General features: G+C 43.9%; 1 protein-coding gene across 3 annotated transcripts in view; it reads left to right on the plus strand.

Moving 5' to 3' along the window:
* Positions 1 to 24674, plus strand: part of FLT1 (fms related receptor tyrosine kinase 1) — a 116077-nt gene that overhangs the window by 71899 nt on the left and 19504 nt on the right. For 2 of the 3 annotated variants that reach the window (XM_075742083.1, XM_075742082.1), the window contains exons 14-18: positions 4926 to 5072; positions 6949 to 7080; positions 14182 to 14288; positions 17377 to 17515; positions 22422 to 22526. In XM_075742083.1, the coding sequence (XP_075598198.1) occupies positions 4926 to 5072; positions 6949 to 7080; positions 14182 to 14288; positions 17377 to 17515; positions 22422 to 22526 (630 nt within the window). Of the gene's footprint in view, positions 1 to 63; positions 2312 to 4925; positions 5073 to 6948; positions 7081 to 14181; positions 14289 to 17376; positions 17516 to 22421; positions 22527 to 24674 lie in introns of those variants that run through there. The other variant, XM_075742084.1, reaches the window with a different exon arrangement.

Below are 24674 nucleotides of genomic sequence, written 5' to 3' on the forward strand. Positions count from 1 at the left end.
TCATTAAACAGTAACAGGTGTCTCATATCATCTTGATTTTTTATTACTGTTGCTACCTTTCAGGCCCTGAGGTGGTGCACATTCCCCCATGGGTTGGACGTAGGAGGAATAGCAAACAAAATCGTAACGCGTGAGCTTCCAGTTGAGTTCAGACGGGTGTTTTCCGCTTTGACAAGGCACGTGGAAGCTGGGGTTTGGAAGATCCCCTGCGCTACATTTTGCATGTTGTTATTTTTTCTCTTGCTGTCTCCTACTGAGCGATAAGGAAAACTTTGGATCAATCTTTTCTTCCACTTTGATATCGGCCTCATCAAAAGTGCCAAAGCTGAATAAACTGATAAACTTTTAAAACTGCTGTTTTCAGTCAACAATGGACGTTTAATAAGTTAATTTGAATGTGTGGAATGAGCACAATTCAGTTTGAGATTGACTGGACTATATATTTTTTATTTTAATCTGATCTTGATGGACTTATAAATATTACCTGCTGAGCAAGTTCTAATGCTTATTTATTTGAAATTATTTTCTACACTAAAGTACATTAATCTTAAAAGGTATCTTCTAAAGGAAGTATGCAGGGAAGAAATAAAAATGTTGATATAATGCACAGACCTATCATATCATTTATAATAATGATGATTTTAAAACTGACAGACGTGAACCATGTTTCTCCAAATAAATCCAGGTAGACTTCCAGTTGCTGTGTTGGTCAATTTTTAAAGTCAGTTCTGCACTAATGTAAAAAGCTACTGATAAAAGTGTGAGTATTGCTCCTGGCCTGAAGATTCAGGAATTTGTAATGTATTAAATGAGAAATATTACACTAACATGACTGACAAGGTTGCAGCCAGCACAGTGAGTTGTTTAATACGTTTTTTAAAACACAAATTCAAAATTGAAGCCATTAAAAATATTCATTGCTTTTGGTATGCAAATGACAATTGGATTTATTATGGGGATTAAGAACCAGCCAAAGTGCTGAAGGAGAATTAAGGGCAACCTAAAACTTCCTTGTGAGCGTTTCGCCTTTTTTTTTCCTTCCTCATGATTTTGCTATGAGATGTTTCTGTGTATTATAAATTCTGTATAAGGAAGAAGTTGCTATTTTTAATAGATCTGATAACTTTATTTTTTTACAATACATAGCTTTTATTATTTTTGGTTACATTTACGATTGATCATCTATATAGCATTTACCTAAGCCATAACAAAACAGAACGTAGGGACCAAAATAGCGACAGCAAAGGAACAAAGTGGCTGTGCTTTTAAAATAGAGGGTGACAACATGACAGTTTCTTGCGCTTGGGAACTCACCAGACTATTTCCTCCTTTAGGTATCGAGACTGTGTCCCATGGCTAAACTTGTCTTTCACGTGGGAATTGCTTTTGTCAAGTGTGAAAGGATAAACAATAGCATTTCCCCATAATGCCAGTTTCATGGAGCCTAAAATGCTTAGAAAACAATTGATAACCTGGAAGTTGTCAGAGTAAAGAAAAGAATAATCATTTATATTTTGAAATGTCACCTATAGCCTGCTTGTATACAGTAGCTCTTTTGTTCATTATTAGTGTGATGGCTTCCAGAAACAATGTGTTCTTGCAAAGGGACTTGGCACTCTTTTTTTTCTAAAATATGCCTAAAAAGCAAGCAAAATCATTGGTGACTGCTTAAAAATGGGGCAAGTGAGCTCTTTCGCATTTGCAAGTCTTCAAAAGAATTACAATACAGAATCCCCTTTTTTACGAGGCTATTTTGTGAGAAGACATTTGATGGCAAGGTGGGCGGTGATGACAGGACATTATGAATTTTCCATGGCCTTGGGAGCCGGAGCGTGATGACTTGTAGCAGCCAGTTGCCAGGCAATATGAGTTTGGATCGAAGAAAAGAGATGTGGCGATTAGGCTGTTCCTCTGTGAAATTGTTGTGAATTGCGATGATGTGTATCACTGCTGGGTGGACATCCCACCAGCCTGGTCCTGACTAGCGCTCAGAAGGCCACGCTGTGCAAGGATGTCGTAAAATCCCGATGTGGCTGCCCGTGTTGGGAGGCACAGAGAAACCTCACTGGAAACATTTGAGGGAAGCAGTTCTTGGTGGCCAGATAAAAACTACTGATGTCACTTTTGATGTCCTCAGATGACTGGAGAATCTCATCGGTTTTGGGGAGTTTCTCTGCCTCCTGTTGTGTAATATATTATTTAGGGAGAAAGATGTGAATTATATTTCTTCTTTTTTTAAGTGTTAAAATTAAAGCTTGTATTTATATTTTTGTACTGATTAATAAAAATAAGTGAACAGACAACATAATCATAACAATTTTGGAAATGAAAATTTTCCCTCCTTACCACCCCGGGGTCTCAGCTGAGTGCTCTGACACCAGCATCCCCTTCTTCCCCTTGTGATGTCCTGTCGCTCCCCTGGGCCAGACTCTGCCTACAATGAAGTTCCTCGGGGGCACTGAGAGCAGAGTTTGGCCCAGCAAGGCAGTGTTTGTGGGCAGGCACAAGGGCTGGGGATGAGCCCGGGGGGCTGCCCTGGGTGCTGAGCCATGCACTGCGTATTGCTGGTGGCCAGGGCAGCCCCTCGGCTTTGGGGTGAGCGGAACGCGGCATTGGAAACTCCCCCCGCCCTTGTCTTCACTGCAAAAATGAACATGAGAAAATGGGTGGTTTGCAAAAGAAAATAATCCTCAGGTTGACCAAGTCCTTGAAAAGTCAGCTGATTGCAGCAGAGGAATTATTCAAAGTATGTGAATGGTGACTTAAGTTTTAAGCAAAAAAAAGTTTTTCTTAATATGAAAACCCATCTTTAGTGTATGGCTATAAACAAATTAAAATTAATCACAAATAACTCACAGAATGTGTGATTTGCCTTTGTTGTGTCATCTTGTCCGCCTTCATTTTGGATGTCTGGGCTGGGGTGTCCATCAAGGACTGCTGATAAATGTGAACTGTGGAGCTCTTCTCAGTGTGCTTATGTGGACATGCATCAGATGGTGCCTGTTCATAGACAGTGTTGTGAAAAATGAGAACTGTGCAAAAATTGAGGCGAGGTATCAGTGAGAAGAAGGCAGTCATCTTGGCTGCAAGGCAAATATTGTTGGCCATGTCACTGTGTAGGTATTTGATGAAGAATTTACTTTACATCTTCTCTCATGAGCATTACTGTTTGGGAAGAGAGAACACGTTGTCTACTACAATGTAAACAAAAAAGTAGCATTGCCTGTGGAAATTACAGACTTGCAGCTCAGAAAAGCACAAACTGGTCATTGTGGGGTCATGACTATGCTGGAATTAATTTCAAAGGGTAAGAGCATAGCAAAAATAGCCTACTGTAAAAGTGCTTTTAGTACTACAGGGTTCATGCACACTGCAGAAGTTGGTGGTACATAGGTGCTTAAGAGTTTTTATTTACAGCTGGTAACAGAACAATTGTGAAGATGAAAATGTCTGATAGTCAGTTTTTCTGAAAGGATAATCTTCCAAACACAGAATGTCAGAAATACAGCTGATATTATACTTGAACTTGGTGTATTGTTATCTATTGCAGTCTAAAAGAAAATATTTGCAAAGGGTTTGTTTCTGCTTTGGTTTTTTTTGTTTGGTTTGGTTTCATATTTTGTAATGTCTATCTTACCATGTTAGTAACTGCTGACCCTGGCAGTGTCCTTGAAAGGAAAGATTGCAAATAATCGGTTCTTGCAGAACTGGGGAATTCAAGGGAATCTGCAGAGCATCTGCATCTGTGAGGTTGCTCAGGAGCTCCCTGGATTTTCCATCACTGCTTTTAAGGGACCAAAATACCAAAAAGGATGATGTGAGAGTCGCAAATGTGACAGAAAGATGTTGTTGTGTAATGCGTGTAAACATTGCAAATATCTTGATCTCATGTAGAACAGCCTTCGGCTGTACAAAATGGGGGAAGGCGTGGCAAAAGGTTGTAATGAGGATGAGAAAGATTTGTTGTTTTGCATCTTTCTGGGATGACTTTAACATGCTGTTTATAGAGTGTTTTTGAAATGCCTTTCTCCTTGGATGGGAAGCCCTTGAGCAGAAGCAGAACACATGAAATGCTCTTCCGATACTTATTGTGACCAACTGTCACGGAAATGTGTTTTATGACATTGCATTCACATGAATTTCAGTAGATAAAAGTAAAACAGGAGCAGTGTTGCTATGCTGTGTGGCCTGCTAGGGCTCAGCTTTGGTCCCTGCCGTCAGGGTTTCCAGTGTCCATGAGCTGCTGGAGGACACGGGCACATTTCTCACCAATGTAGTTTTGGCAGGCGGGCTGTGGTGTGGTTTGGCCAGGCCTTGTTGTGTTCAGCCAAATATGTGAAATGCAAAAGTCAAAGAATTTATGAAGACTTTGGGACATGTAACACAATGCTTTTGTGCTTATGGTTTCTGGGTTTAGATGATGTGAGTTTACCAAATATGATTTGTAACTGTACTCTTTAAAGTAAGTAAATGATAAAAGTCACATTCGCGGGCATCGTGATGTACAGAGCTGCATACTGCTTTCAGTGACACAGAGATACTCTGCTACGAGGATGTCCCACTAATTGTTAAAAACTTTGGTGTCACACTCTGCTTCTCCTGATGATACAAAACTCTGAGCTTTCATAGAAACTCATTGTTTTTGATAAACAAATGTGGCTGGTAACGGAACTGAGGAAACCTTTTAAACAATGTCATCATTGGGTCTTCATTGGTCATCATAACCTGCTATCGCTGAGTAACGGGAGTACTCTGTACACACCAAACGCTCTTAAGCAAACTGGAATGGTAAATAAAATCTGTGAACAATGGACTTGGTGCAATAGCCATAGCAGTCTCTAACATCAGTAAAATGCTGGTAGGGAAGATAATTAAACCCCCACAGTTACAAGAAGGTAAAACGGAGGTGTTATTTTGTCTTGTAGCTCAAGAGGCACCAGCCCTGCTGCGGCACCTTACGGATCAGACAGTGAACACCAGTAACTCTGCCATGTTGGAGTGCCAGGTTCATGGCATCCCTGAGCCCCAGATATCCTGGTTTAAAAACCATGAGAAAATACAGCAAGAATCAGGTGAGAGCTCTGTGTACTTGCTTACCTTTCACAGCCTTTTTATTTACCGGTCTGCCTTAGCCATTTGCAGAGTCATTGGCATTGGTACGAGACGTAAGGGAGGAGGATTGCCTGGGTGTCACAGGCAGGCAGCAGCACGGGTGCTCCGGGTTATTATGTCTCACTACAAAACCTTGGCCAGGCTGGAGGTGGAGGCACAACAGGCCTCTATGGAGTCAGTGGGGAATATATAGCTCTCAATTTGCATCTTAAAAGAGTCATTTCCAGAAAAAAATATTTCTCTCCATTTACTATAGAGGGAGCCTAAGGATCAGGTGTCTTGTCCAGTGTATAGCTAGGCAGGAGGAAACCAAGCATAGGAGTACCAGGAGTCTGTGGTCAGGCATGCAAAGTCTGTTCTAGGTTCACAGCCTAGCTGCCAGACTAATTCCATATCTGGGGTCTCCAAAACCGAAATGCATCTGCTGGTAGACAGGGGATCCAGGTGTCATGCAGCAGAGAAGAACAGCTTCCCATGCTGCAGCTACAGAAAAACTTCGGGACATATTTACTGCTGTGTCCAGAATGTGGCCTCAAAGACCAACTAAGGCTACATGTCCAGCTCTGATGGCACTACAGTCATGGAAGTGTTCCTTGGAGATTTCAGGTGGAGATGAATAATGAGGGGAAAGGCAAAACCTTTCTCATGGGAATTCATCCACATTTGGATCAGAAGCACACAATGAGCTAGTGTTACAGGCTCAGCAAAAATATTCAAGGAAGTTTGGTCTGCAGGAATTTGAATCCTAAGCATATTCTTCAATAACATCATTTTGGAAAGTTTGTGTTTAAGGTTATGTCCTGTATTATTGGAAATAACTATAGCATGAATACAAGCAACTGGGAAAAATTCTGAAGATTTCTCCAAGTGAGTTATAAACCTGTGTGGACTTGCAGCACAAGCACTAGACTTCATCTAGAGCCATATTCCATGAAGCTTTACAGTGACCACATGGTTGTAATGTGTGTTATTAACTCTGTCTTCTAAAAGAATGTTATTTGTCTAACTTGGGTGCAATGCAACACATAAGGTTAGGAGCCAGGAAGATGTCTCTAGAGGGTAGGTCAAAGCACTTTAGTTAGATGCCTGAAATACATTTTGATAGGACAGTAGTTCTGATGGAGCCAAACACACAAGTATATACTTGGCTGCACATTTCCTGGCTATACGGCGCCTCAGGCAGTCCTGAGGCCGAATCTGCTCCCGGACTCTTCCTCGCTTGCTGGACTATTGTCCAGACTGGCTTCTGGGTTGACCTAGCTGGAATAAACAAGATGTTGAAAACTTCAGGTAGCTCCTATGTTTTAGGGTGCACTGCAGGGGATCTCTCTTTGCACTAGCTGGTGTCCTTCTGCAAAGCAGCCCATGATCCCATGCTGCATGGGCAAGTCAGATTTGGAGTGAATCTGCTCCCCATAAGGCCAGTGTGGACATGTAGAGCTGGGTCTTGGAAGTGCTCTAAGCTTGAGCTGCTTCTGGTCCAGACCTGCTCCAGTGAGTAATCATATCACCCATTTTCCAAAAGTTGGAGACATGCTGAAGAACTCACTTGGATGAAAATCTAGGCACAGTGCTGATCAATATACATGATACCAAGTGCTCCCAGATAATTCCCTTAGACTGAGCTTTTTCACTCACACAAGTGCTTTGTAAACACTGATTTCCAAAAGATTCCCAAGACATCCAAGTATATTTGGCTTTCCTGCAGATAACATTGTGCTGTGCAGTCTGTGGCTCATTTCTTTTGAGAAGAACTTGAAGCAGATATTGTTACACAAGGGCCTGTTTTTGTTTATATCCTGGCTCGTTCTCATTGCAAAATATTTCATTTCACAGGAATAATTTTAGGGCCCGGAAGCCGAATGCTGTTTATTGAAAGAGTAAAAGAGGAGGATGAAGGACTTTACCAGTGTATAGCCACCAACTTAAAAGGGTCCGTGGAGAGTGCAGCGTATGTCACCGTACAAGGTAAAGCATGACATTAAGAGGGAAGAGCAAGCTTGCCAGGGTGATGTTGCTACTCAGGCTGGAAGGGTGGGGGTATGACTTGGGGCTCATGCGATGATCTCTGAAGGCAGCAATTTGAAGGAAGTCCTAGCAAGGGAAGCATACCAGGTTGGAAAGGAAGCCCAGCAGGAAATGCTAACTCAGAGAATGTTTACACTGACCTAAAAAGAAGAATTGCTTCAACCCAACAAAGATCAGGTCAGGGTAGAAGACAAATGTAAATTTAGTATCGTCAAAACAAACAAAAAACAGAATAAGGAACACTCTCCTACCCACCCATTTTCCCATTTCAGGTTATTCCGTAGAAATTAGAGGCCTGGGATATTTTCATTTGTTTATTTTCAATGTAAAGTGAACTGCCAAATCAGACTAGAAGATTTTAGCCTAGTGATAGCTACACATGCAATTTTCAAAGATACTTGTGGTAAGAAGTAGGTATGATCTAGTTATTTCTGTAACCATTACTTGAGTTATTTAGCTATTCATATAAATGTCCAGCATTGTTCTGCCTTCTGCCAAGCTTGACTCAGGCCTCACTGCCAAGTGGCAGTGACTTCTGTGAAGTAATTTTACATTGCATAAAAATAAAGTTTATTCAGTGACTTTTCAGTTTCAGTGAATACCCTTTTGCTTCATATATTATGATATAAGAGAAGTGGGTTGACATTCTCCATATAAGTCAGTGCCATGTATGAATTGAATTTGACATAACCTATCTTATTGATCTCATGTGTTGAGTAAATAGTCCTAAATGCATTTAGTTTCTTTTTATAGAAGACAATTTGACTACCACCAGGTCCCTCAGGCAGGGATTATGTCTTTGTGAATGTTCTCATATAATTGCTAAATTTATCTGAATACTACTAAGTATTTGGGTACTGTCCTACAGCAGAAGACAGTTACAGCTAGTAAATCAGTATTGATTTTCTGCCATGAGTGTGTTAGCAGTCTCAGTTAATGGTGATCATTGATGATACAATGATGGTTTTGCTTTAAAAGGTCAGGGATAAGCATATGTACATATGGGCTGGCCTAACTAGTGTAATCAAGGAGTTAAAAACACCTTTCTCCTTATGAATAATGCTACGGTTTTTATGGCTGCTGTACTAGCTAAAAGAATAACTTGTGCCTAAGTGCTTGCCGTCCAATGCATCCTACTAATTGATAGTCCTGGACAATGTAATCCATTATTGTATTGATTTTTAACATCATTGTATCTTGGCTATTTATTACAACCACAAGCATTCTGTCAAATGGCTTCTAGGAAGTCATATCTCCTAGTCTGTGATCCAGAGGAGAGAAGAGAGAGCAGCCAGGAAGTCTTCTTCCCTGGCTACATGTCCTGAGGGACCAACGGCAATGTTCTTGTGTGACTCCTATGGGAGCTCTTAAATAAACAGATGAAGACTACTGTATTAAAATTTATAGCTTTGAGACTGGATAAGTAAAAGAGAGAGAGTTTGTCTTATGTACTATGATGAAGGAAAATATCTTTCCACCCTTTCTCTTCCTATTACATGAAGGGACGTCACTGTAGGTTTTATCACTCATTCCTGTGCTGATCTGGAGTGTCTGTCCCTCTCCCAGGGAACGGCAGCTTCTCACCCCATCCCTGAGCCTGGAGGGACAAGATCAGGGCTTAAACATGGGGCTCTCTCCAGGCTTCGCTACTTGCTTGTCTTTCTGAAGATACAGACCCTGTGACTGCTGCTGTGAGCACCGGAGCCTTCCCTCTGTCCCAAAAGCTCCTGGAGCACGAGGCTGCAGATCAAAGGGAGCAGAGCAATGCCTCGTGCCGATGGCCACGTTTAGCAGATTGGAAGAGTAGTTTGTGAATGAGTCAGGAAGGAAACTGTCTGCTCTCTTTATTTCCTCTGAAAAAAACGTTTTTATACTCACAGATAAAACAATGTGTTATTTTTGTATCCGAGATGGATGAATGGATGGTGGAATCCAAGGGCCGTCTTTAAATAATCACAGCCCATGTTTGGTTTGGAAGCTGTGCTTGCTGGGCTGTCTGAGGAGAAGAGGGGACACGTTTGTGGACATACCAGAGCAAGCTGTCCGCTTGCTCTTGGCTGAGGAACTGAAGAGGCAGCGAATCTGCAAGGACTGAACAGGAACAGCAAATGGCTGCCAGAGCACCCATTAGGTGGAGGGGAGTGTGTCCCTAAAAACCTGGGGACTCAAGCTGCTGGACATGAAGAGGGAACACGGGCTGTCTTGGGCAGCTCCCCTTTAGGGGGGACACCCAGCTGTACAGCATCTGTCCTGCTTGGAAAGTGGGCCACTTGTCATAAAAGCCTTAACCTGCTTCTCCTCATGGGGACCTTTGCACCCCCTCTCAGCAGGAGCCAGCGATACAGCTAGTTGCAGAGGCGCTGCACCATTTGAAGGAGGTGTGTTGAGAAAGGAAGGAGCATCTTTTACAGCCCATGTTTACTGAAGTCTGGATGTATAACAAACAAATGAGTACAGCGACACGCACTGTCTAAAGCTGATGCTTGATAACTCAACATGATCTGGTGTCGTGGTTTAGCCCTAGCCAGCAGCTGAGCACCACGCAGCCGCTCACGCCTCTTCCCCCTCCTGGTGGGATGAGGACGGGAATGGGAAGACAGAGGTAAAACTCATGGGTTGGGATAAGGACAGTTTACTGGGACAGCAAAGAGGAAAATAACAACAGTACTAAGAATATACAAAACAAGTGATACACAATGCAGTTTCTCACCCAACGACCTTGTACTTGGATCATCCCAGAGCCGTGCTGCCCCTCTCTGACTAGCCCCCTTTTATGCTGAGCATGACGTCATATGGTATGGAATACTCCTTTGGCTAGTTTGGGTCGCCTCACCTGGCTGTCTCCCATCCCAGCTTCTGGTGAAAATTAACCCTATCCTAGCTGAAACCAGGACACACGGCAGTGTGCGCTTGCAGCCCAGAAAGCCAACCATGTCCTGGGCTGCATCAGAAGAGGTGTGACCAGCAGGTCGAGGGAGGTGATCCTGCCCCTCTACTCCGCTCTTGTGAGACCCCACCTGGAGTACTGTGTCCAGCTCTGGAGGCCCCGGTACAGGAGAGACATGGAGCTGTTGGAGCGAGTCCAGAGGAGGCCACGAAGCTGATCAGAGGGCTGGAGCACCTCTCCTATGAGGACAGGCTGAGAGAGTTGGGGTTGTTCAGCCTGGAGAAGAGAAGGCTCCGGGGAGATCTAATTGCGGCTTACCAGTACCTGAATGGGCCTACAGGAAAGATGGAGAGGGACTGTTTACAAGGGCATGGAGTGACAGGACAAGGGGTAATGGTCTTAAGCTGAAGGAAGGTAAATTTAGATCAGCTATAACAAAGAAATTCTTCCCTGTGAGGGTGGTGAGGCACTGGAACAGGTTGCCCAGAGAAGCTGTGGATGCCCCCTCCCTGGAAGTGTTCAAGCCCAAGTTGGATGGGGCTTTGGGCAACCTGGTCTAGTGGAGGGTGTCCCTGCCCATGGCAGGGGGGTTGGAATTAGATGATCTTTGAGGTCCCTTCCAACCCAAACCATTCCGTGATTCTATGAACTTAATGTAATCACTGCTGATGAAAAGGAAAGCATGGTATTAATTAAGCATTTACTGAACTATTCCGACACACTATGAAAATGTCATTTGGGTTTTAAATAACTATCTGTTTTTCTATCTATCTACCTCTCTGACTTTGTATCTCAAAAGTTGTTGTGACTCTTGGGTCACTCTGGTTCTGAAGTCATCAGGAATGTTTCCATGAAGTGTAACTGGAATTCCCTTGGCTACTGAATGAGGTTCAGCCTGGAAGACCCTTCAGACTGGGAGAGAAAAGGTGAACATCAGGGGACACAGACTCCTGTTACCTCAGAGGACCACCAAAGGGGATTGGAAGGGAATCCTGGAGGTCTCTAGTTCAACCTCATCTCAAATGAAGATCATGACCAACACTACCTCCAGTCAGTGATGGCTTTGTCTTGCCTGGTCATGAAAACCTCCAGGGATGGAAATTCTTCAGCATCTCTGAGCACCTATCCCAGTGCTGCACAGCTATTATCATGGGACCACATGAATTAAGCAGGGTAGATCACATTGGTGTAGGAGTGAGGAATGCTTTGGCTGCAGCAGAGTGGTGTTGGTGCCCCAGGCATTGCTTTTTCCCTGATTGACACCTGACACAGAACTGCACCTTGATGTTTAGAGTTGAAATTCTAATGATAGAGCCCTTGCAAGGCCAAGGCTTGAGCTCATGCCTGGAGGGGTCAGTGCATTAGTCCAGGCTTTTGTCACCGTATGCCTGCACAGTCCTGGTGGCTCCTGTCACTGCTGAGAGAGAGAGGCTGCTGCCAGTGGCACTTCTTCACTCACCCCCTCCTCACGCCTCTGCAGCACTGCAAGAGACATGGGACGGTGTGGAGGGGCTCTGGGGCAGGAAAGGGGATGCCACTGGCCGCAGCCAGTCAGGAGGATGGGGCAGAGCTGCACATGGGGGAAAGTCTGTGTTTGCTGAGGTGGCTGGTGGGTAAAGATCCAGGAGTGTAAGGGGGAGCCAGAAATCCTGGGCGACTGGGCAGGGAGAGGGATTTAGTCCTGCTTACAGCTTGTCCAAACTCTGCTAATCCTAAGCCCTCTTCTGTGAGTTCCTGCCTATTCTGCCTCAAATCAAACCTTTTCCTACCCAGCTGAGAGGCACTCTGCCAGCTCTGCAAGGCTTTTAGCAAGACTAGGAATCTGGCATTTGATAACCCAGCCCAACCCCAGCCTGGAGAAATGCTTTCTGGTTGCCTAAATTCTCTCGGACATTTCAAAGACAGCACCTTCACGTCCCTTTGCTAGCTCCTGGGCAGCATACGGTAGCGGTCAGAAGTTGCTGCCTTCCAGCCCAGGACTGGCCGTACCATGCCTCCCAGGTTTTCTGAGTCCTGCCATATGGAGCAGCAGCAACAAATAAACCTTCAGCCCCTCCAGGTTTTGCTGAATAAATGTCAGAAACTATTACTTGCCATCTGCACGGGTGCTGCTCAGAAGCAAGAGGAGAGTATCCATATGTAAAAGGAAAACTGACGCCAGGAGATAGGCAAGCTGCATTATGCTGTATCAGTTATGCCATTACTATGTCTCATATTTAAATCAAGTCTTTAAAAAAGTACTTGTGAAAAATTAACTCTTGCTATTTTAGAGAAACAGATACTTTATATCTCCATTTGTAGTTGCAGTCGTATTTTTCTTCAATGAGCTGTATTCTCAAAGCTCCAGAATAGACATGCCAGATGAATCTTAGATATAGGGCACGAACACAAATCTGATTATCACCTTTAGAGAGGGAAGATATTATGCTAGTTAAGATACAGCTACAGGAAGCAATTCAACCTCTGAACAAAGCTCTGTAGCCTTGCCTAAAACCAGGCAGCACATCCCTCTGGACTACTCGGTAAGCCCACCAGCCCATCAATCATCCCTTTTTCATGTGTCAGGAGTAACACCGAGCTGCCCGGGGTCTGAAACTCCTGCAAGTGCAGTTGAAAAAACTACTGTGAAATCATGTTTAGAATTACCCTTCCTTGTCCTCTCGTTTTCTCTCTCTGGGGGCTGTATCAGAATAAGAGGCAGAGCATGAGGGTTTGTTGTTTTGGGGGTTTTTTGCATTTGCTACCAATCAGATGGAAAACATATTGTGGGAAGTGTGGTATTTTGACACGATCACAGGATTTGCAAAACAGACTGCTCTGAAACCATTTTACAAGTCCCCAAGTAGCAGTCTGAAGTGAATTTTATTTTGGCTTTTTTTTTTAAAGATCTGTCAGTGGGCTTTAATACTCTCCAGATTTCTAATGTTCATGTTTTCTTGCTGCTCCATTTTCAGTCGTTGTTGTTTTTGTTTTTCCTTTTCTGTGCTTAATCTGTTCCCTGGTTTGGAGAGCTCTCCCAGCTCCCTGCTAGCTGGGTTCTGCGAGATGCTGCTGGGGATGGAGATAGTCCGTGTCCCCTCAGGGAGCCTGGCCCCATGCTGCTGGTGTGACCAGCAGGAGACCTGAGGGCACAGAGCTTGCCGGAGCACCAGCGGGTTGTAGGGAGAGCTGGGCGCTGCGCCCCAGGTTTCTGCCCATGGGGATTGGGGCTCCAGACACGCATTCCATGCTTTGCATGAGCTGAGCTCATAGACACCAGACCAGATCCATCAGGCCATGGGAATGAGAGCTCATGGGATCCTGCTGGCTGCACTGCAAGCCTGTATGGGAGTCCCCAGCTCTCCCCCAGTGAGGTTTTTGGTGAGGGCTGGTGGATTTCCAGCATGGCTGGGACAGATGTGCGGGCTGCAGGGCTCAGCCATCAGCACAGAAGAGCTCGCCAAGCTACGTCAGAGCCCGAGGAAAGGCATCAAACATCCTGGACAACAAAACCCAAGCAGCAGCGCTGCAGCATGCCTGGGATTACACCTGGATTCACCAGTATCTACACCAGCACAAGCCCTTCCTGGAGCTTCTCCTGCATGTTGTCAGCAGCTCTCACACCACGGCGTTGCCCCCAGGGAAGGGCCAGCAGAGCTGTCCCCTCCGCACAGCCCCATCCTCTCCTGAGGCTGCTGGGGACTGAACGCTTCTGAGACCTCTGTTCCTCTCTCGGATGTGGGCTCGGCCAGATGGGTTTCACTGTTGGGGGCGGGGGGGTGTGTGTGAAACTGCACGAGCAGGCCCACACACATTCTCACACAGAAAGTTTGGCTAAAAAAACCCTGCAGCTGGATTTCCACCTCAAAAGGAAATTATTTTCTGACTAGCCATCCTCAGCCTGGTTTACCTCACCTCCTGCACCTCAAAGACAAGCTGATATTTTACTGAAAAACTTACAGATGGATTGAATGCAATTTTGCTGTGTTCAGTACAACAGTTTTGCTGGGGAGACCATTTTTTTTCCAGGCTCTGCAAGCCAGTCCAAACAGAGATTAATACCCCATTGAAAAGAACCTGGTCCTTCCTGGTATTCTATTTTAATGGCAAAGAAACATAAAATGCCCTTGCTTTGTAGGTTATTTTCTAAAATGTTTGCTGCTTGATTTTCCCAGGCACATCAGAGAGGTCAAACCTGGAGCTGATAACCCTGACCTGTACCTGCGTGGCTGCGACGCTCTTTTGGCTTCTGTTGACCCTTTTCATACGCAAGCTGAAGAGGGTAAGAATGGACAGGGAGCTCCCGGTGGCACTTGCCTCTCTTTACCAGCCCTTTGCTCATGTTAGAAAATCCTTCCCAGACCACCGGGATTGCTGAGACTACCAAAAAAAAAAAAAAATCTGACTCACTCATTGCTCACCTATGTTCCCTGTGCAATCACCAGGCTACTGATGGGTGCCCAGGGAACCATGACTCAGAAGGCTGAGTGTAAGCCCAGAACCAAAACCTGGGTGGGGGCAAGGCTCTGAAACTCGCAAGCATTTGGGTGCCTGACTCCCACCAAAGGCATCCCCATTCGCTTAAAAGCTGTGGGAGTTTGGCATCTTAATGTCTTTGAAGATCTGAGTGAGTGGGAATGACAGATCTTCACAGAGCTGGCTGAGGTCTGGTTTGCACACAGTGTCTGGTACAATTACCTCACTTGCAAAGTGATATTTTACTGAAGTCGTTTTAGTGGTGCAGCCTCTAGAGCAGATGATCCTGTATCAGCATGATAATGTTAACGGCCCATGCAGCTGACCCTCCTGCTTGTCCAAGGCTGACTGTGATAGTTTAAAGCCCCTTTTTGCTGACAGCACCATGTCTGCATTGCGTGGTGTATGCAGGTTAAACTACTGCAGCTCTCATAAGCAGAAAATACAATTCCTCAGTAGTGCAGAAAGATCTCAGAGCAACTTGCAGGAGCAGATGGATGTGAAGGAAGGAAGACACTGGGGCAATGGGGTGCACTGCAGGACATGAGACGAAGAATGGCTGCATGTCCCCCTCTCCCCCACTCCCACGGCACAGCCCAAGAGGTACCACTGCGCGGTGCCACGGGGATCAGCTCGCAGCTGCCACGGCTGAGCATGTTCCAGCTGGCCGAGCTCCGTGGCGATTGCTAAAGTTTGACTGCAGCCCGCCAGATTGTTTTATCTCAATCCTTATTAAGGCCTGCCTGTATCTTAGGTTTTACGCTGAGAAATTTTATTGACCGATGGGAAAGCAGAACCAGACGTCCAAACTAGGTCGGTATGGCAGCAGTCACTCTGCCTGCCTTCCTACTGCCACAAACTTTCATTAAGGAGAAATGCATAGGAGTTTGGGGGAGGGGGGGAAGAAAAGTAGAGGTCAGCTGAAGCTGTGGAGAAACTTTGCAGCTATAAGAGAAATTGCAAAGCAAGCGGGACCAGTTCTGACTGCTCACTAGTAATGATGAAGTAATTCATAACATGACTGCAAACCCTTGGAAAAATGCAAGTTTTAAACATAGGAAAGGGTTGCAGATTCTTTTTTTATTTGTTATGATACCAAAACTTGATATTTGCTTGTTAGATTGTTAAAACATAATAAAAATAATCATCGTTGCCGTAGAACAAGGGACTTTAACTAGATGACACGTGAAGGCTCCTTTCCAGGTGAGCCTTTTCAGCTAGTGTTGGCCTATGTTTATGGTCTTCATGCTTCTATTACAAACCCTTACTCTCAAAGATTTATGTCTGGAATTAGCTCTAAATTAAATTTCATATACAAATTATCTTACCACAACAGAAAAAAATACTTATATGCTCTCTGAGAACATTTTCTTAAAGCCTGTCTGTTATGCATACAGGGACAAATGATATATTTAACAATTCTTCATCAGTCAAAATGTCATTTCAAATCTCTAATTGTGCCAAAGATTTGGTATTCAGTGCATCTGAATAAAGAACCATAGGAAGCTCTCTGCACCTTCCCACTCCCCTATTGCTTTTTCTGGGATGGGTCCACTTAAAAGCTCTTCTGAAGTGACTGCTAGGAGCAGTCTGGTGCACACCTCTCTATCAAGAAATGCTCTTTTGGACCACCACACAGACTTCTGTTTCTATCCATATCCCGCTTATCCGTGTCCTGTCCAGGGTTAGCGGATGGTTTGGAGTCAGGCTTTATGCCACCTGGCTTTTCCCCAAGCATCAGTGCAATCCTTCTTGGGACTAACTTTCTGGTTATTTGGGATGGTGAAAGGCAACTAAACCAGGAGCTATTAGTTACTGTCATTTTAGTCTAGTTATGTTTGTAACTAAAGCATACATAGCTAGTAATATCCTTCTCAAACAAATGCCTGGAAACACATGTATTAGGGATATATTTCCAAGCTGTAGAGGAGGTAAGTAAGTTGAAAGTCACAGGAGGCAGTTAAAGCAACAGTGAAAGAATATGTAAATATCTGTGTGTTTGTGTGTGCTGTTTCCATGAGTTTAGGAAAAGCAACACAAAGAGGCTTAGTTCAACAGACTTTCCATAAATTCCAGCTACTAGCCAGGAAATTAGAGCAAACACTCTTATTTTCTATAGAAATATAAGTACTCCTGTTAGAGTGACAAACTACGTGCTCTTTGAAGGAAAATATGTTTCAAAATGGATGGACTGCAGAAAACTTTGAGATTAAGTTCATCTTTCCTTACATTTCTCCTGTGAAGTCGATGATCCATTTGTTCAGTAGAAACTGAACTTCTGGAAAATTAATTTGAAATTATGCATTTGAGTCTAGGTATTTATTAATTCCTCCAAACTCAAATAATTTCAGTAAATTTGTCAGAAATTATACCAAAGAAATAAAAAAATTCTGGAAATTTGTAAACATTTTCTGAAATGTATAATGCCTAGTCTCCTGACAACAAGTCTTGCACAACTTCTAACCACATATGACCTATCTTTTCCGGGTATATGGGAAAAATAAACACTGGCAGTTGAACTCCATCTGTTGCATATGGCCTCTTCTTGCTTTCCACAATCATGAAGGAAAGTTATTTTTATCAGCAATGTTTAGTCATTTGCTGAAAATATTTCTCTTGACTGTGCAGAGGGCCATATGTTAATACAGATCCATATGGATTTCATTGAAGAAACCGGTATGTCGCAGATGAGGAAAGCTAGAGGACAGTTTCTTTTACAGAAAAAGTCTTGCAATATTTAAAAAAGCCAAAGAGATCTTAAACAAACCATCCCTTGGACTGTGATACAAGCAGCCCTGTGGACAGAATTAACTTGAAACCCTTGATCCAAACAGGAAGATGTTGACAGATATTGTTACCCTCTTTTACATTTTGCCATATTCTTTGTTTTCTAGCCTTATTCCTCTGAAATGAAGACCAACCATTACCTGTCAATCATAATGGATCCTGACGAAGTCCCCTTAGATGAGCAATGTGAACGTCTGCCTTATGATGCCAGCAAGTGGGAGATTGCAAGGGAAAGGCTTAAACTAGGTAATACCGGCACACTTTGTGTTGGGTTTGCAGTGATTGAATGAAATGTACTTGTACAGGTAAAGAGGAGCTGGGTGTGTTTTAGACGCACGGCACAACGTAGTGCCAGGTTCGGTATGAGCTATGCCATATGGAGTGTCCTGGTCTATGACTGACTGACAGAATTTAGAACTGGCTGACTGTGTCTGTCTGACTTTCCATATGTGTATTTTGACTTCAGGTAGGAAAACTAAAGTACAGAAAAGAATGCTGCCCTCTCTTTTCTGCAGACTGATTTACTTAAAGCATGACATAAAAACAGCGCAACTGAAAGCTTCCAGATCAGACCACTGACTTGGCTGCTTCTCTCTCTGGACTCAGGAGCCTGACCTTTGGCATTTACTGTAATTTTCTTCCCCTGTAATCTGGTTATGTGATCATCTGGCAAAAAACCTATGCCGAAATGGGTCCTCACAGTCCACCCTGTACCCCTCCCTGCTTCTCCCTTTCCTTTTCACTCCAGCACACTCTCCGTATTTTTCCTCTGTGCTGCAGATTTATAAACATTCTTGTTGGTGCACCATGAAGTGCAAGAATGTGACACAAGTCTGTGCATAAGAAAATGCATATCCACAGAAACTTTGAACCTGCAGCTAGCTCGCCTACATTTGGGAGCATGCTTTACTTGCTTAACCTACTGTGGAGCTGACACGGGGGACAAGAGGGTAGGAACTAGATTTTGAAATTGAGGAATCCGTCACAGATTTTAGCAAGAGGGTCAATATTACAATATCAACTCAGCCTATTGCTATAGTGCTGTTTGTTCTTTCAGGCATGCATTAGATTTGTCTTACAGCAAGGTCTAGAAAATCCCCGCATTTTAGCTAGGAGCTGTAACAGATTCCTTCTGTCCTCTGGGGATCAGGGACAGAGGGTGATTAAAACATGCGCACAATTAGGACCATACTTAATTCGCCTGCTAGAAGTCACAAGGTGACCAGATGTGGATAAGCACAGCTGAAATATATTGCTAGAGATTTATAATTATCATACACAATTCTGGGAATGCTGAAACATAACCTTGTGCTGGAGTGTCTTCAATCTTCAAATAGTTTTCTTACAATGATGGACCAAGAGCCCAATGTGCAGACAACGTGATCGCTGGTTTATGTGATGCTTTATTTGTGATAAATCCCACAGAAAGGATCAAGCAGAAATGGAATGTAAACACCAAGGAAAAATCCACGTCTTACAGGGTTGGTGTCTGGAGTCTGGAGGTGAGGAATGATGACCAGAGAATGAGTTAAAAGTGGAAGAACTGGTGTAAACAAATAAAGAATGCTGACAATGAATGAGAACCAGATTCGGAGAAGTTGGGTATGTGCAGTATGCTAGATTAGCTCAGTGCAAGTCCTGCTTACATGGCAGTTGGCTCAGTCTTTGAGTAACCTTGGCAGTCTCTGAGGATTAGTGTCTCACAAATACAAAATGTGCTTCTACGTTTTTTTAAAAAATATTTTTACTTAGAAATTCAGCTCCTTTCAGCATCAGATACGTCTGTTTTTCTCTTTCCACCTACTTATCCTCCAGGATACAAATTTATTGTAACTTTTGCAAATAAGTCTCTCCTTTCAGCCCACATCTCCTTTGCTATGTGTTCCTCCAACGCACGTACGTACAGCCCACGGCTGTGATGCAATGCTTATATAACAGGACTCCCCCCTTCATCTGTAAGAGCTACAGATGTTACAGGCAATTTCACACAGGCACCACTGAAGTCAGGATAATTAACATTCAGTATCGATTAGTCTGACTGAGAGCAAAATGTCATCTTTTCATTAGGCAGAAAAATGCTGGTGCTATAAATCACTGTCAGTGTGGTCAGCGATAACACTGCAGTCCGGCGTGTTAGCTGAGCTATCATGCATTTCTCACCTTACTCTTGGGCTTGACCTTCCTAGTCTATGGGAGGTCACACACTGCTGACGCTGTGGTGCAGGACCCCCCCACCCCCGAGGGAGCGTTGCCACATGGCTCTGGCACGATGTCAAACACGCCGGTGGTAGACGGCTTCCCGAGCCCTGCTCCCTCCTGCGCACGGCAAGCCCACAGCGCTGGCGCCCAACAAAGCGCTTTCCGTTCTCCTTCACGTGCAGAGCTGTCGTACGAAACGTAATGGAAAATATGAAGCCACATGTGGGGAAAACCCAGATGACTCAAACTGCAGCAAAGGACCTGAGAAACGAACACACCTTTGAGCCGTTGCCTTCCCACAGATATAGAAAGCAGTGTCTGCAAGTGCTTTTTGCTGATGCCTCAGTCCAGCAACACACACGCTTGAAGGACCCTGCTAAAATGAGACTGAAATGGAAACCTCCTGATCCAAAACTCCTTGACTGAGGGCTATGACCAAAGTCAAGTGCAGAAGATTTAAGTAGAGCATTTTGCTTCCTTGGTCTGGATGTAAATGCTGCAACATTTCATACGTGAGAGATACACCCCAAACATGGCCAGCATAGCTGCTTGAGGGCTGTGACAAGTTCACTGCTCAGATGGTTGGGCATCTTAATATTCCTCTGTTTAATTACTCCCTTTAATAATTTTGTAATAACTTTGTGTGTCAACATAAGGGGTTTTTGCCAAAGCAATCTGTTACAGTCATAGACACAATCTACATACTAACCTGTGGAGTTCGATCTATGCGCTGAAAAGTTAAAGCAGTCGTGTTCTGCGCTAACATTTAGCACAGTACAAACAATAGCGGAGCAACAAAGACTCATACATCAAGTGTTATTACAGTTTCCCATTAAATCACAGTTGTTGTTTAGAGAGGGAAGTGTTGATTCCAGTGCTCATTCTCCTTTATGAAAGGTTAGCAGCTTTGCCTAGCTTTATGAACTAACTGGTATGTTTTCCAAGTGACTAGGTTATCTCAATGTGGGAAGTGAGTTAAGAGTGATGGAAACAGATTAAAGCTATGGATTAAACAAAGGTACAATGGGTTTTACAGGACCTCAGACTGCAACTTCATCTTGTAGAAACCATGAACAGTCAATACATTAAGGATTAAGAACATCAATTTACCAATGAAACTAAGACCTTCTTGTTAATGTTCCTTCCCTTATGCCTCTGCTATATGCAGTAACTGAAGGTCACTGTAGATTTTCAGAGATATACACTGATTCACCTGTATGTGTGTGTCAAACTCTAAGCCCTTCACATACCAAGGCTTGATGCTTTTCAGCCATGTAGATTAAGTTCTTCATGGTTTTTATTTGCTGTAAAAAATGCAACACTTTTGCACATCTAGGGGGGAAATAAATTTCTGGGGTTTGGGGTTTTTTTGGCTTAGCATATTCCACTTCATGTTTCCATTGCTTTGATAACATATGCTGTTTGCTTCTACTGGCAGACATACTGAGAATTACAGTTTAGAAATGTGATACACGTATAAAAGGTAGTATCTATTTAATTTAATTTAGAATTGACAGCAGCTCTTTGCCTGTGAGCGTCTGAGTGGGATTCATCTCTCAGCTTTAGACATCAACAAGGTAGATATTCAAGTGATAGCTAGTCAAACAGATGCCCATCATAGAAAAAAGAAATTGTCCTATGGAGAGGGCTGTGTCACGTGTATATCTGAAGAATAAATACATGGCACATGTTATCCTTTGCTTTTGTACGAAAAGTTGGCCTTTATTTTCTGCTCTTCTCCTCTACACTGCGAAGCCTGCTGCTATAATCTTGCTAGCCACTTAGGTGCCTGGGTTCTGCTGAAGGTGAAGCACAAACACAATCTGAAAATAAAATTTATTGCTAGCTGATATGCTGACAAGATCTCTGTGATCAAAACTCTGCCAGTCACTTGAGAAGGGCAGAGGCGGCCAGGTCTGTCCACGTGAGCACAGTGTCGAAGAGATAGTCAATGCTCCCTGCTTCAAACAGTAATAAATCACAAAGGAGGCTGTGAAGATCACACAATTGGCATAAAATGTCATGAACTCTAGAAAAGTTGTAACAGTACACTTGGAGTCTTACCTGGTTCTGAACATGAAGGAAGAGGACACTCGGCTTCTGCTGCTGGAGAATTTTATTGATGCCCACTGATTTCTCTCAAGGACCTCTGGGTGCTTCTCCTGCAGTCTGCTCAGTGGCAGCATGATGATGATATCACAGCACAAATGTCTGCCCCTGCACATCTGGAAGCATCATACCCACCTTAAGCAAACTTGTCACTCCAAGTCCCCTATTGCTGAATCCCCCCAGGCCTCATTTTGCAAACACAAAAGTCTCATTTGCACAGATTTGCAGCTTCTCATCACTCCGTGATCTCAACCAACAAAGGCTTGCTAGGGAAGAGCATCGGGGGCTGTGCGTGTACTCCAGGGGTTGTGAAACAAAGTTGCTGCCACCTCCCTGGAATGACGATAATTTAAGGCAGCTTGTTCAAGAAGGAAGAATTTAATTTGTAAAAATGACCAAAGTCTGCAGTAACCTGCATCTTAGGGTGCGTGCGAGTTTAGGCAGGGGCCCTGTGTTGCTGAGGACATGAGTAGCGGTGTCACAGCCCGGTGCATGGTGCAGTGTGCTCAGGGAAAAGAGAAGCAAATTTTTCTCTGGCAGAGCTAGACTGAAAAAATAATTGGGTCAGGAGCCAGTGTACCTCCACTGAAGAGCTGCATTCATTTAGCATCATTTTCAATCATATCACTTATTCCCTCTTATGACTCTGACTTCTGGTTTGTCTGCTTACTCTTAAAAAAAACCCACAAAAATCCACACAAAACCCTCAAATCATTTATATGTTGGAAATATACGCATGGAACTCGTCGTAAAGCACATCTGTCAATTCATTATCTATGAAGCCATTTGCTGACAAGATTTCTTGTTTACTAGAATGTCTCTCTCCAATTTATTTTCTTTACAGGAAAGTCTCTTGGACATGGAGCTTTTGGAAAGGTGGTACAAGCGTCTGCTTTTGGAATTAAGAAATCGCCAACATGCAGAATAGTTGCTGTGAAAATGCTGAAAGGTATCTTGCTGCAAAGCTGGGCTGGAAAAAATGATGCCTTACATCATGTCCCATGTTTAATATGATTGTGTTGAAAACAAGAGTGTGTGATGTTATCCCCCCACCAATAATTCTCTGAAGCCTCCAAAATGTGTACACCAAGTTTCAGGTCCACCACAAGTGAAATGGCAGAACTATGAAATAAAAATTGCGTTCATGGTAAAAAGGGTGATAAATTATCACATGATATAGGGGAAAGTTTCAGATGCAGTGAGAACCTGATTGCCTTTTTTTTTTTTTTTTAAAAATCTTGTTCCACTACTTCAAATGCCAGAAAGAATGAAGAGTCACTTTTGTAGGATCAGGAGGGGCAATTAGGTTTCCTGCACACCCTACATTGCACCGTTATGCTAGACTGATCCCCTACTGAACACCCTAAATGAAATTTAGCTGAAGCATAAGGCATCCACCTTGATATGAAGACACTCAGATGGAAGCTTTTGTATTTTCCTTTGTCATTAGTTCCAATGATTAATCATCTCATTGTTAAAAACAGCGCCTTATGTCTAATTTGCATCTGTCTGACTTTCACTTCTCGTTCTAACCTTCTCCATCAGATTACATAATGATTTTTCTTCATGAAGGCCCTTTTATCAAGCTAAATAGATTGAGCTTGGAGTGGTTGTACAGGTGCATCCTCTCTGAACCGTCTGCAGCCTCATCGCACGGTGCTTAGGATGCTGACCCCCAGGCTGTGTAACGGATTTGCCAGTCGCTCTTCATACACCAGCGCTCTTCCCAAAGTGAAATCATCTCCCAGCTATTCACTGCCACTTTTCTCATTGGAGCAGAAAGGACGAAGACCCTCACTGATTTGAAGAGGGCGCTTGGGAAGTTAGCAGGCAGGATGACGTTCAGTCAGAGTCTGCAGCAGCCGGGGCTGGATTCCCTAACCCAGAGTCCTGGTGGCATCCCTTCCTACGTATTTAGCTTCACCTCATTTATATATCTAAGGATCATATCAGGCTTTTTTTGCATTGCCCTGGGAGCTTATACTGCATCGCTTATCTGTCTTAATCCTTGAATCCTTTTCAGTGTCATTCTCTGCCAGGACACATCCCCTGTTCCGCCAGTCAGGCTTGGATCCCTGATGCTCTCAGTTGGCTCTGTTCAGGGTAGTTTGAATACATCCCTCTTACCCAGTGGCTCCTAGCTTCACAGCTGCTTGCTTGCTTATCAGTCATCAGGAGACCTGTACATGTTACTTCCAGCCCTTGGAGGGGCACATACAATAGTCTCAGGCCTACAGTCCCTCCCTGCAACATTCAACCTGAAATAGCTTCAGCAGGAGACTATTTATTGCTGACAATCACATGGCAGCTGTGTGCCCTCTGGATGTTGTTCTGCAATATAATGTCAAATGCTTTAGCAGGGCTGGTACATGGTACTGCGGTATCCAGGATCATCCCCAAGGAGGGAGTTTGCAGCTGAGGGGGTTGCAAACCTTTCTGCCTTCTGTTGTTGCAGAAGCACAGGAATACCCTGTTGGCCACTGCCAAATTAACAAATACCGTGCAGCAAGCATGTCTGGAAAATGGGAGGAAACTAAAGCTTTGGTCTCTGTCCAGACCTTCTCAGCAGTGGGCCAACAGCCATCTGTGTCACTGGTTTCAGTGGATGGCCTGTCACCTGGGTCACTGCCTGACCCCTAGTTAACTGAGCTGTTCTGCCAACATGCAGACATATGTGCTGGCAGAGTGGTCTGCCAGATTCCACGTTTCTTTATGTACATCAGCAGGCTTCTTGTGCCAGCCAGCACCATCAAGGCAGCAGGAGTTGCTCCTGGAATAGGTGGGAGCAGACAACAGCAAAAAGAATTCTTCATGGTGGGATTCATGTATGCGTGTGCAGGGTAATGCTTGTATCTGAGTTAGTCACTCAAATTCCCTTTATCGTCAGTGGTGAGAAACAACACTTCATCCCATCCTAAGGCGGATACCTGCATATGGTGAGCTGAGTGCTTGGTTAGCTCTGCTGTCTATGAAGAGAGCCTGTGGTGACTAGATCCTCTGTAGGCATCTTCACTATGGGCACCTAAAGCTAGGGGAGATCTGTCCCATTCCTTGTGTCCTCACTAGATTATCCAGGAACTCTGCAGTCGTTCGTGGG

The sequence above is a fragment of the Balearica regulorum genome, chromosome 1 (genome assembly GCF_011004875.1).
Source record: "Balearica regulorum gibbericeps isolate bBalReg1 chromosome 1, bBalReg1.pri, whole genome shotgun sequence".
NCBI classification, from domain to species: domain Eukaryota; kingdom Metazoa; phylum Chordata; class Aves; order Gruiformes; family Gruidae; genus Balearica; species Balearica regulorum.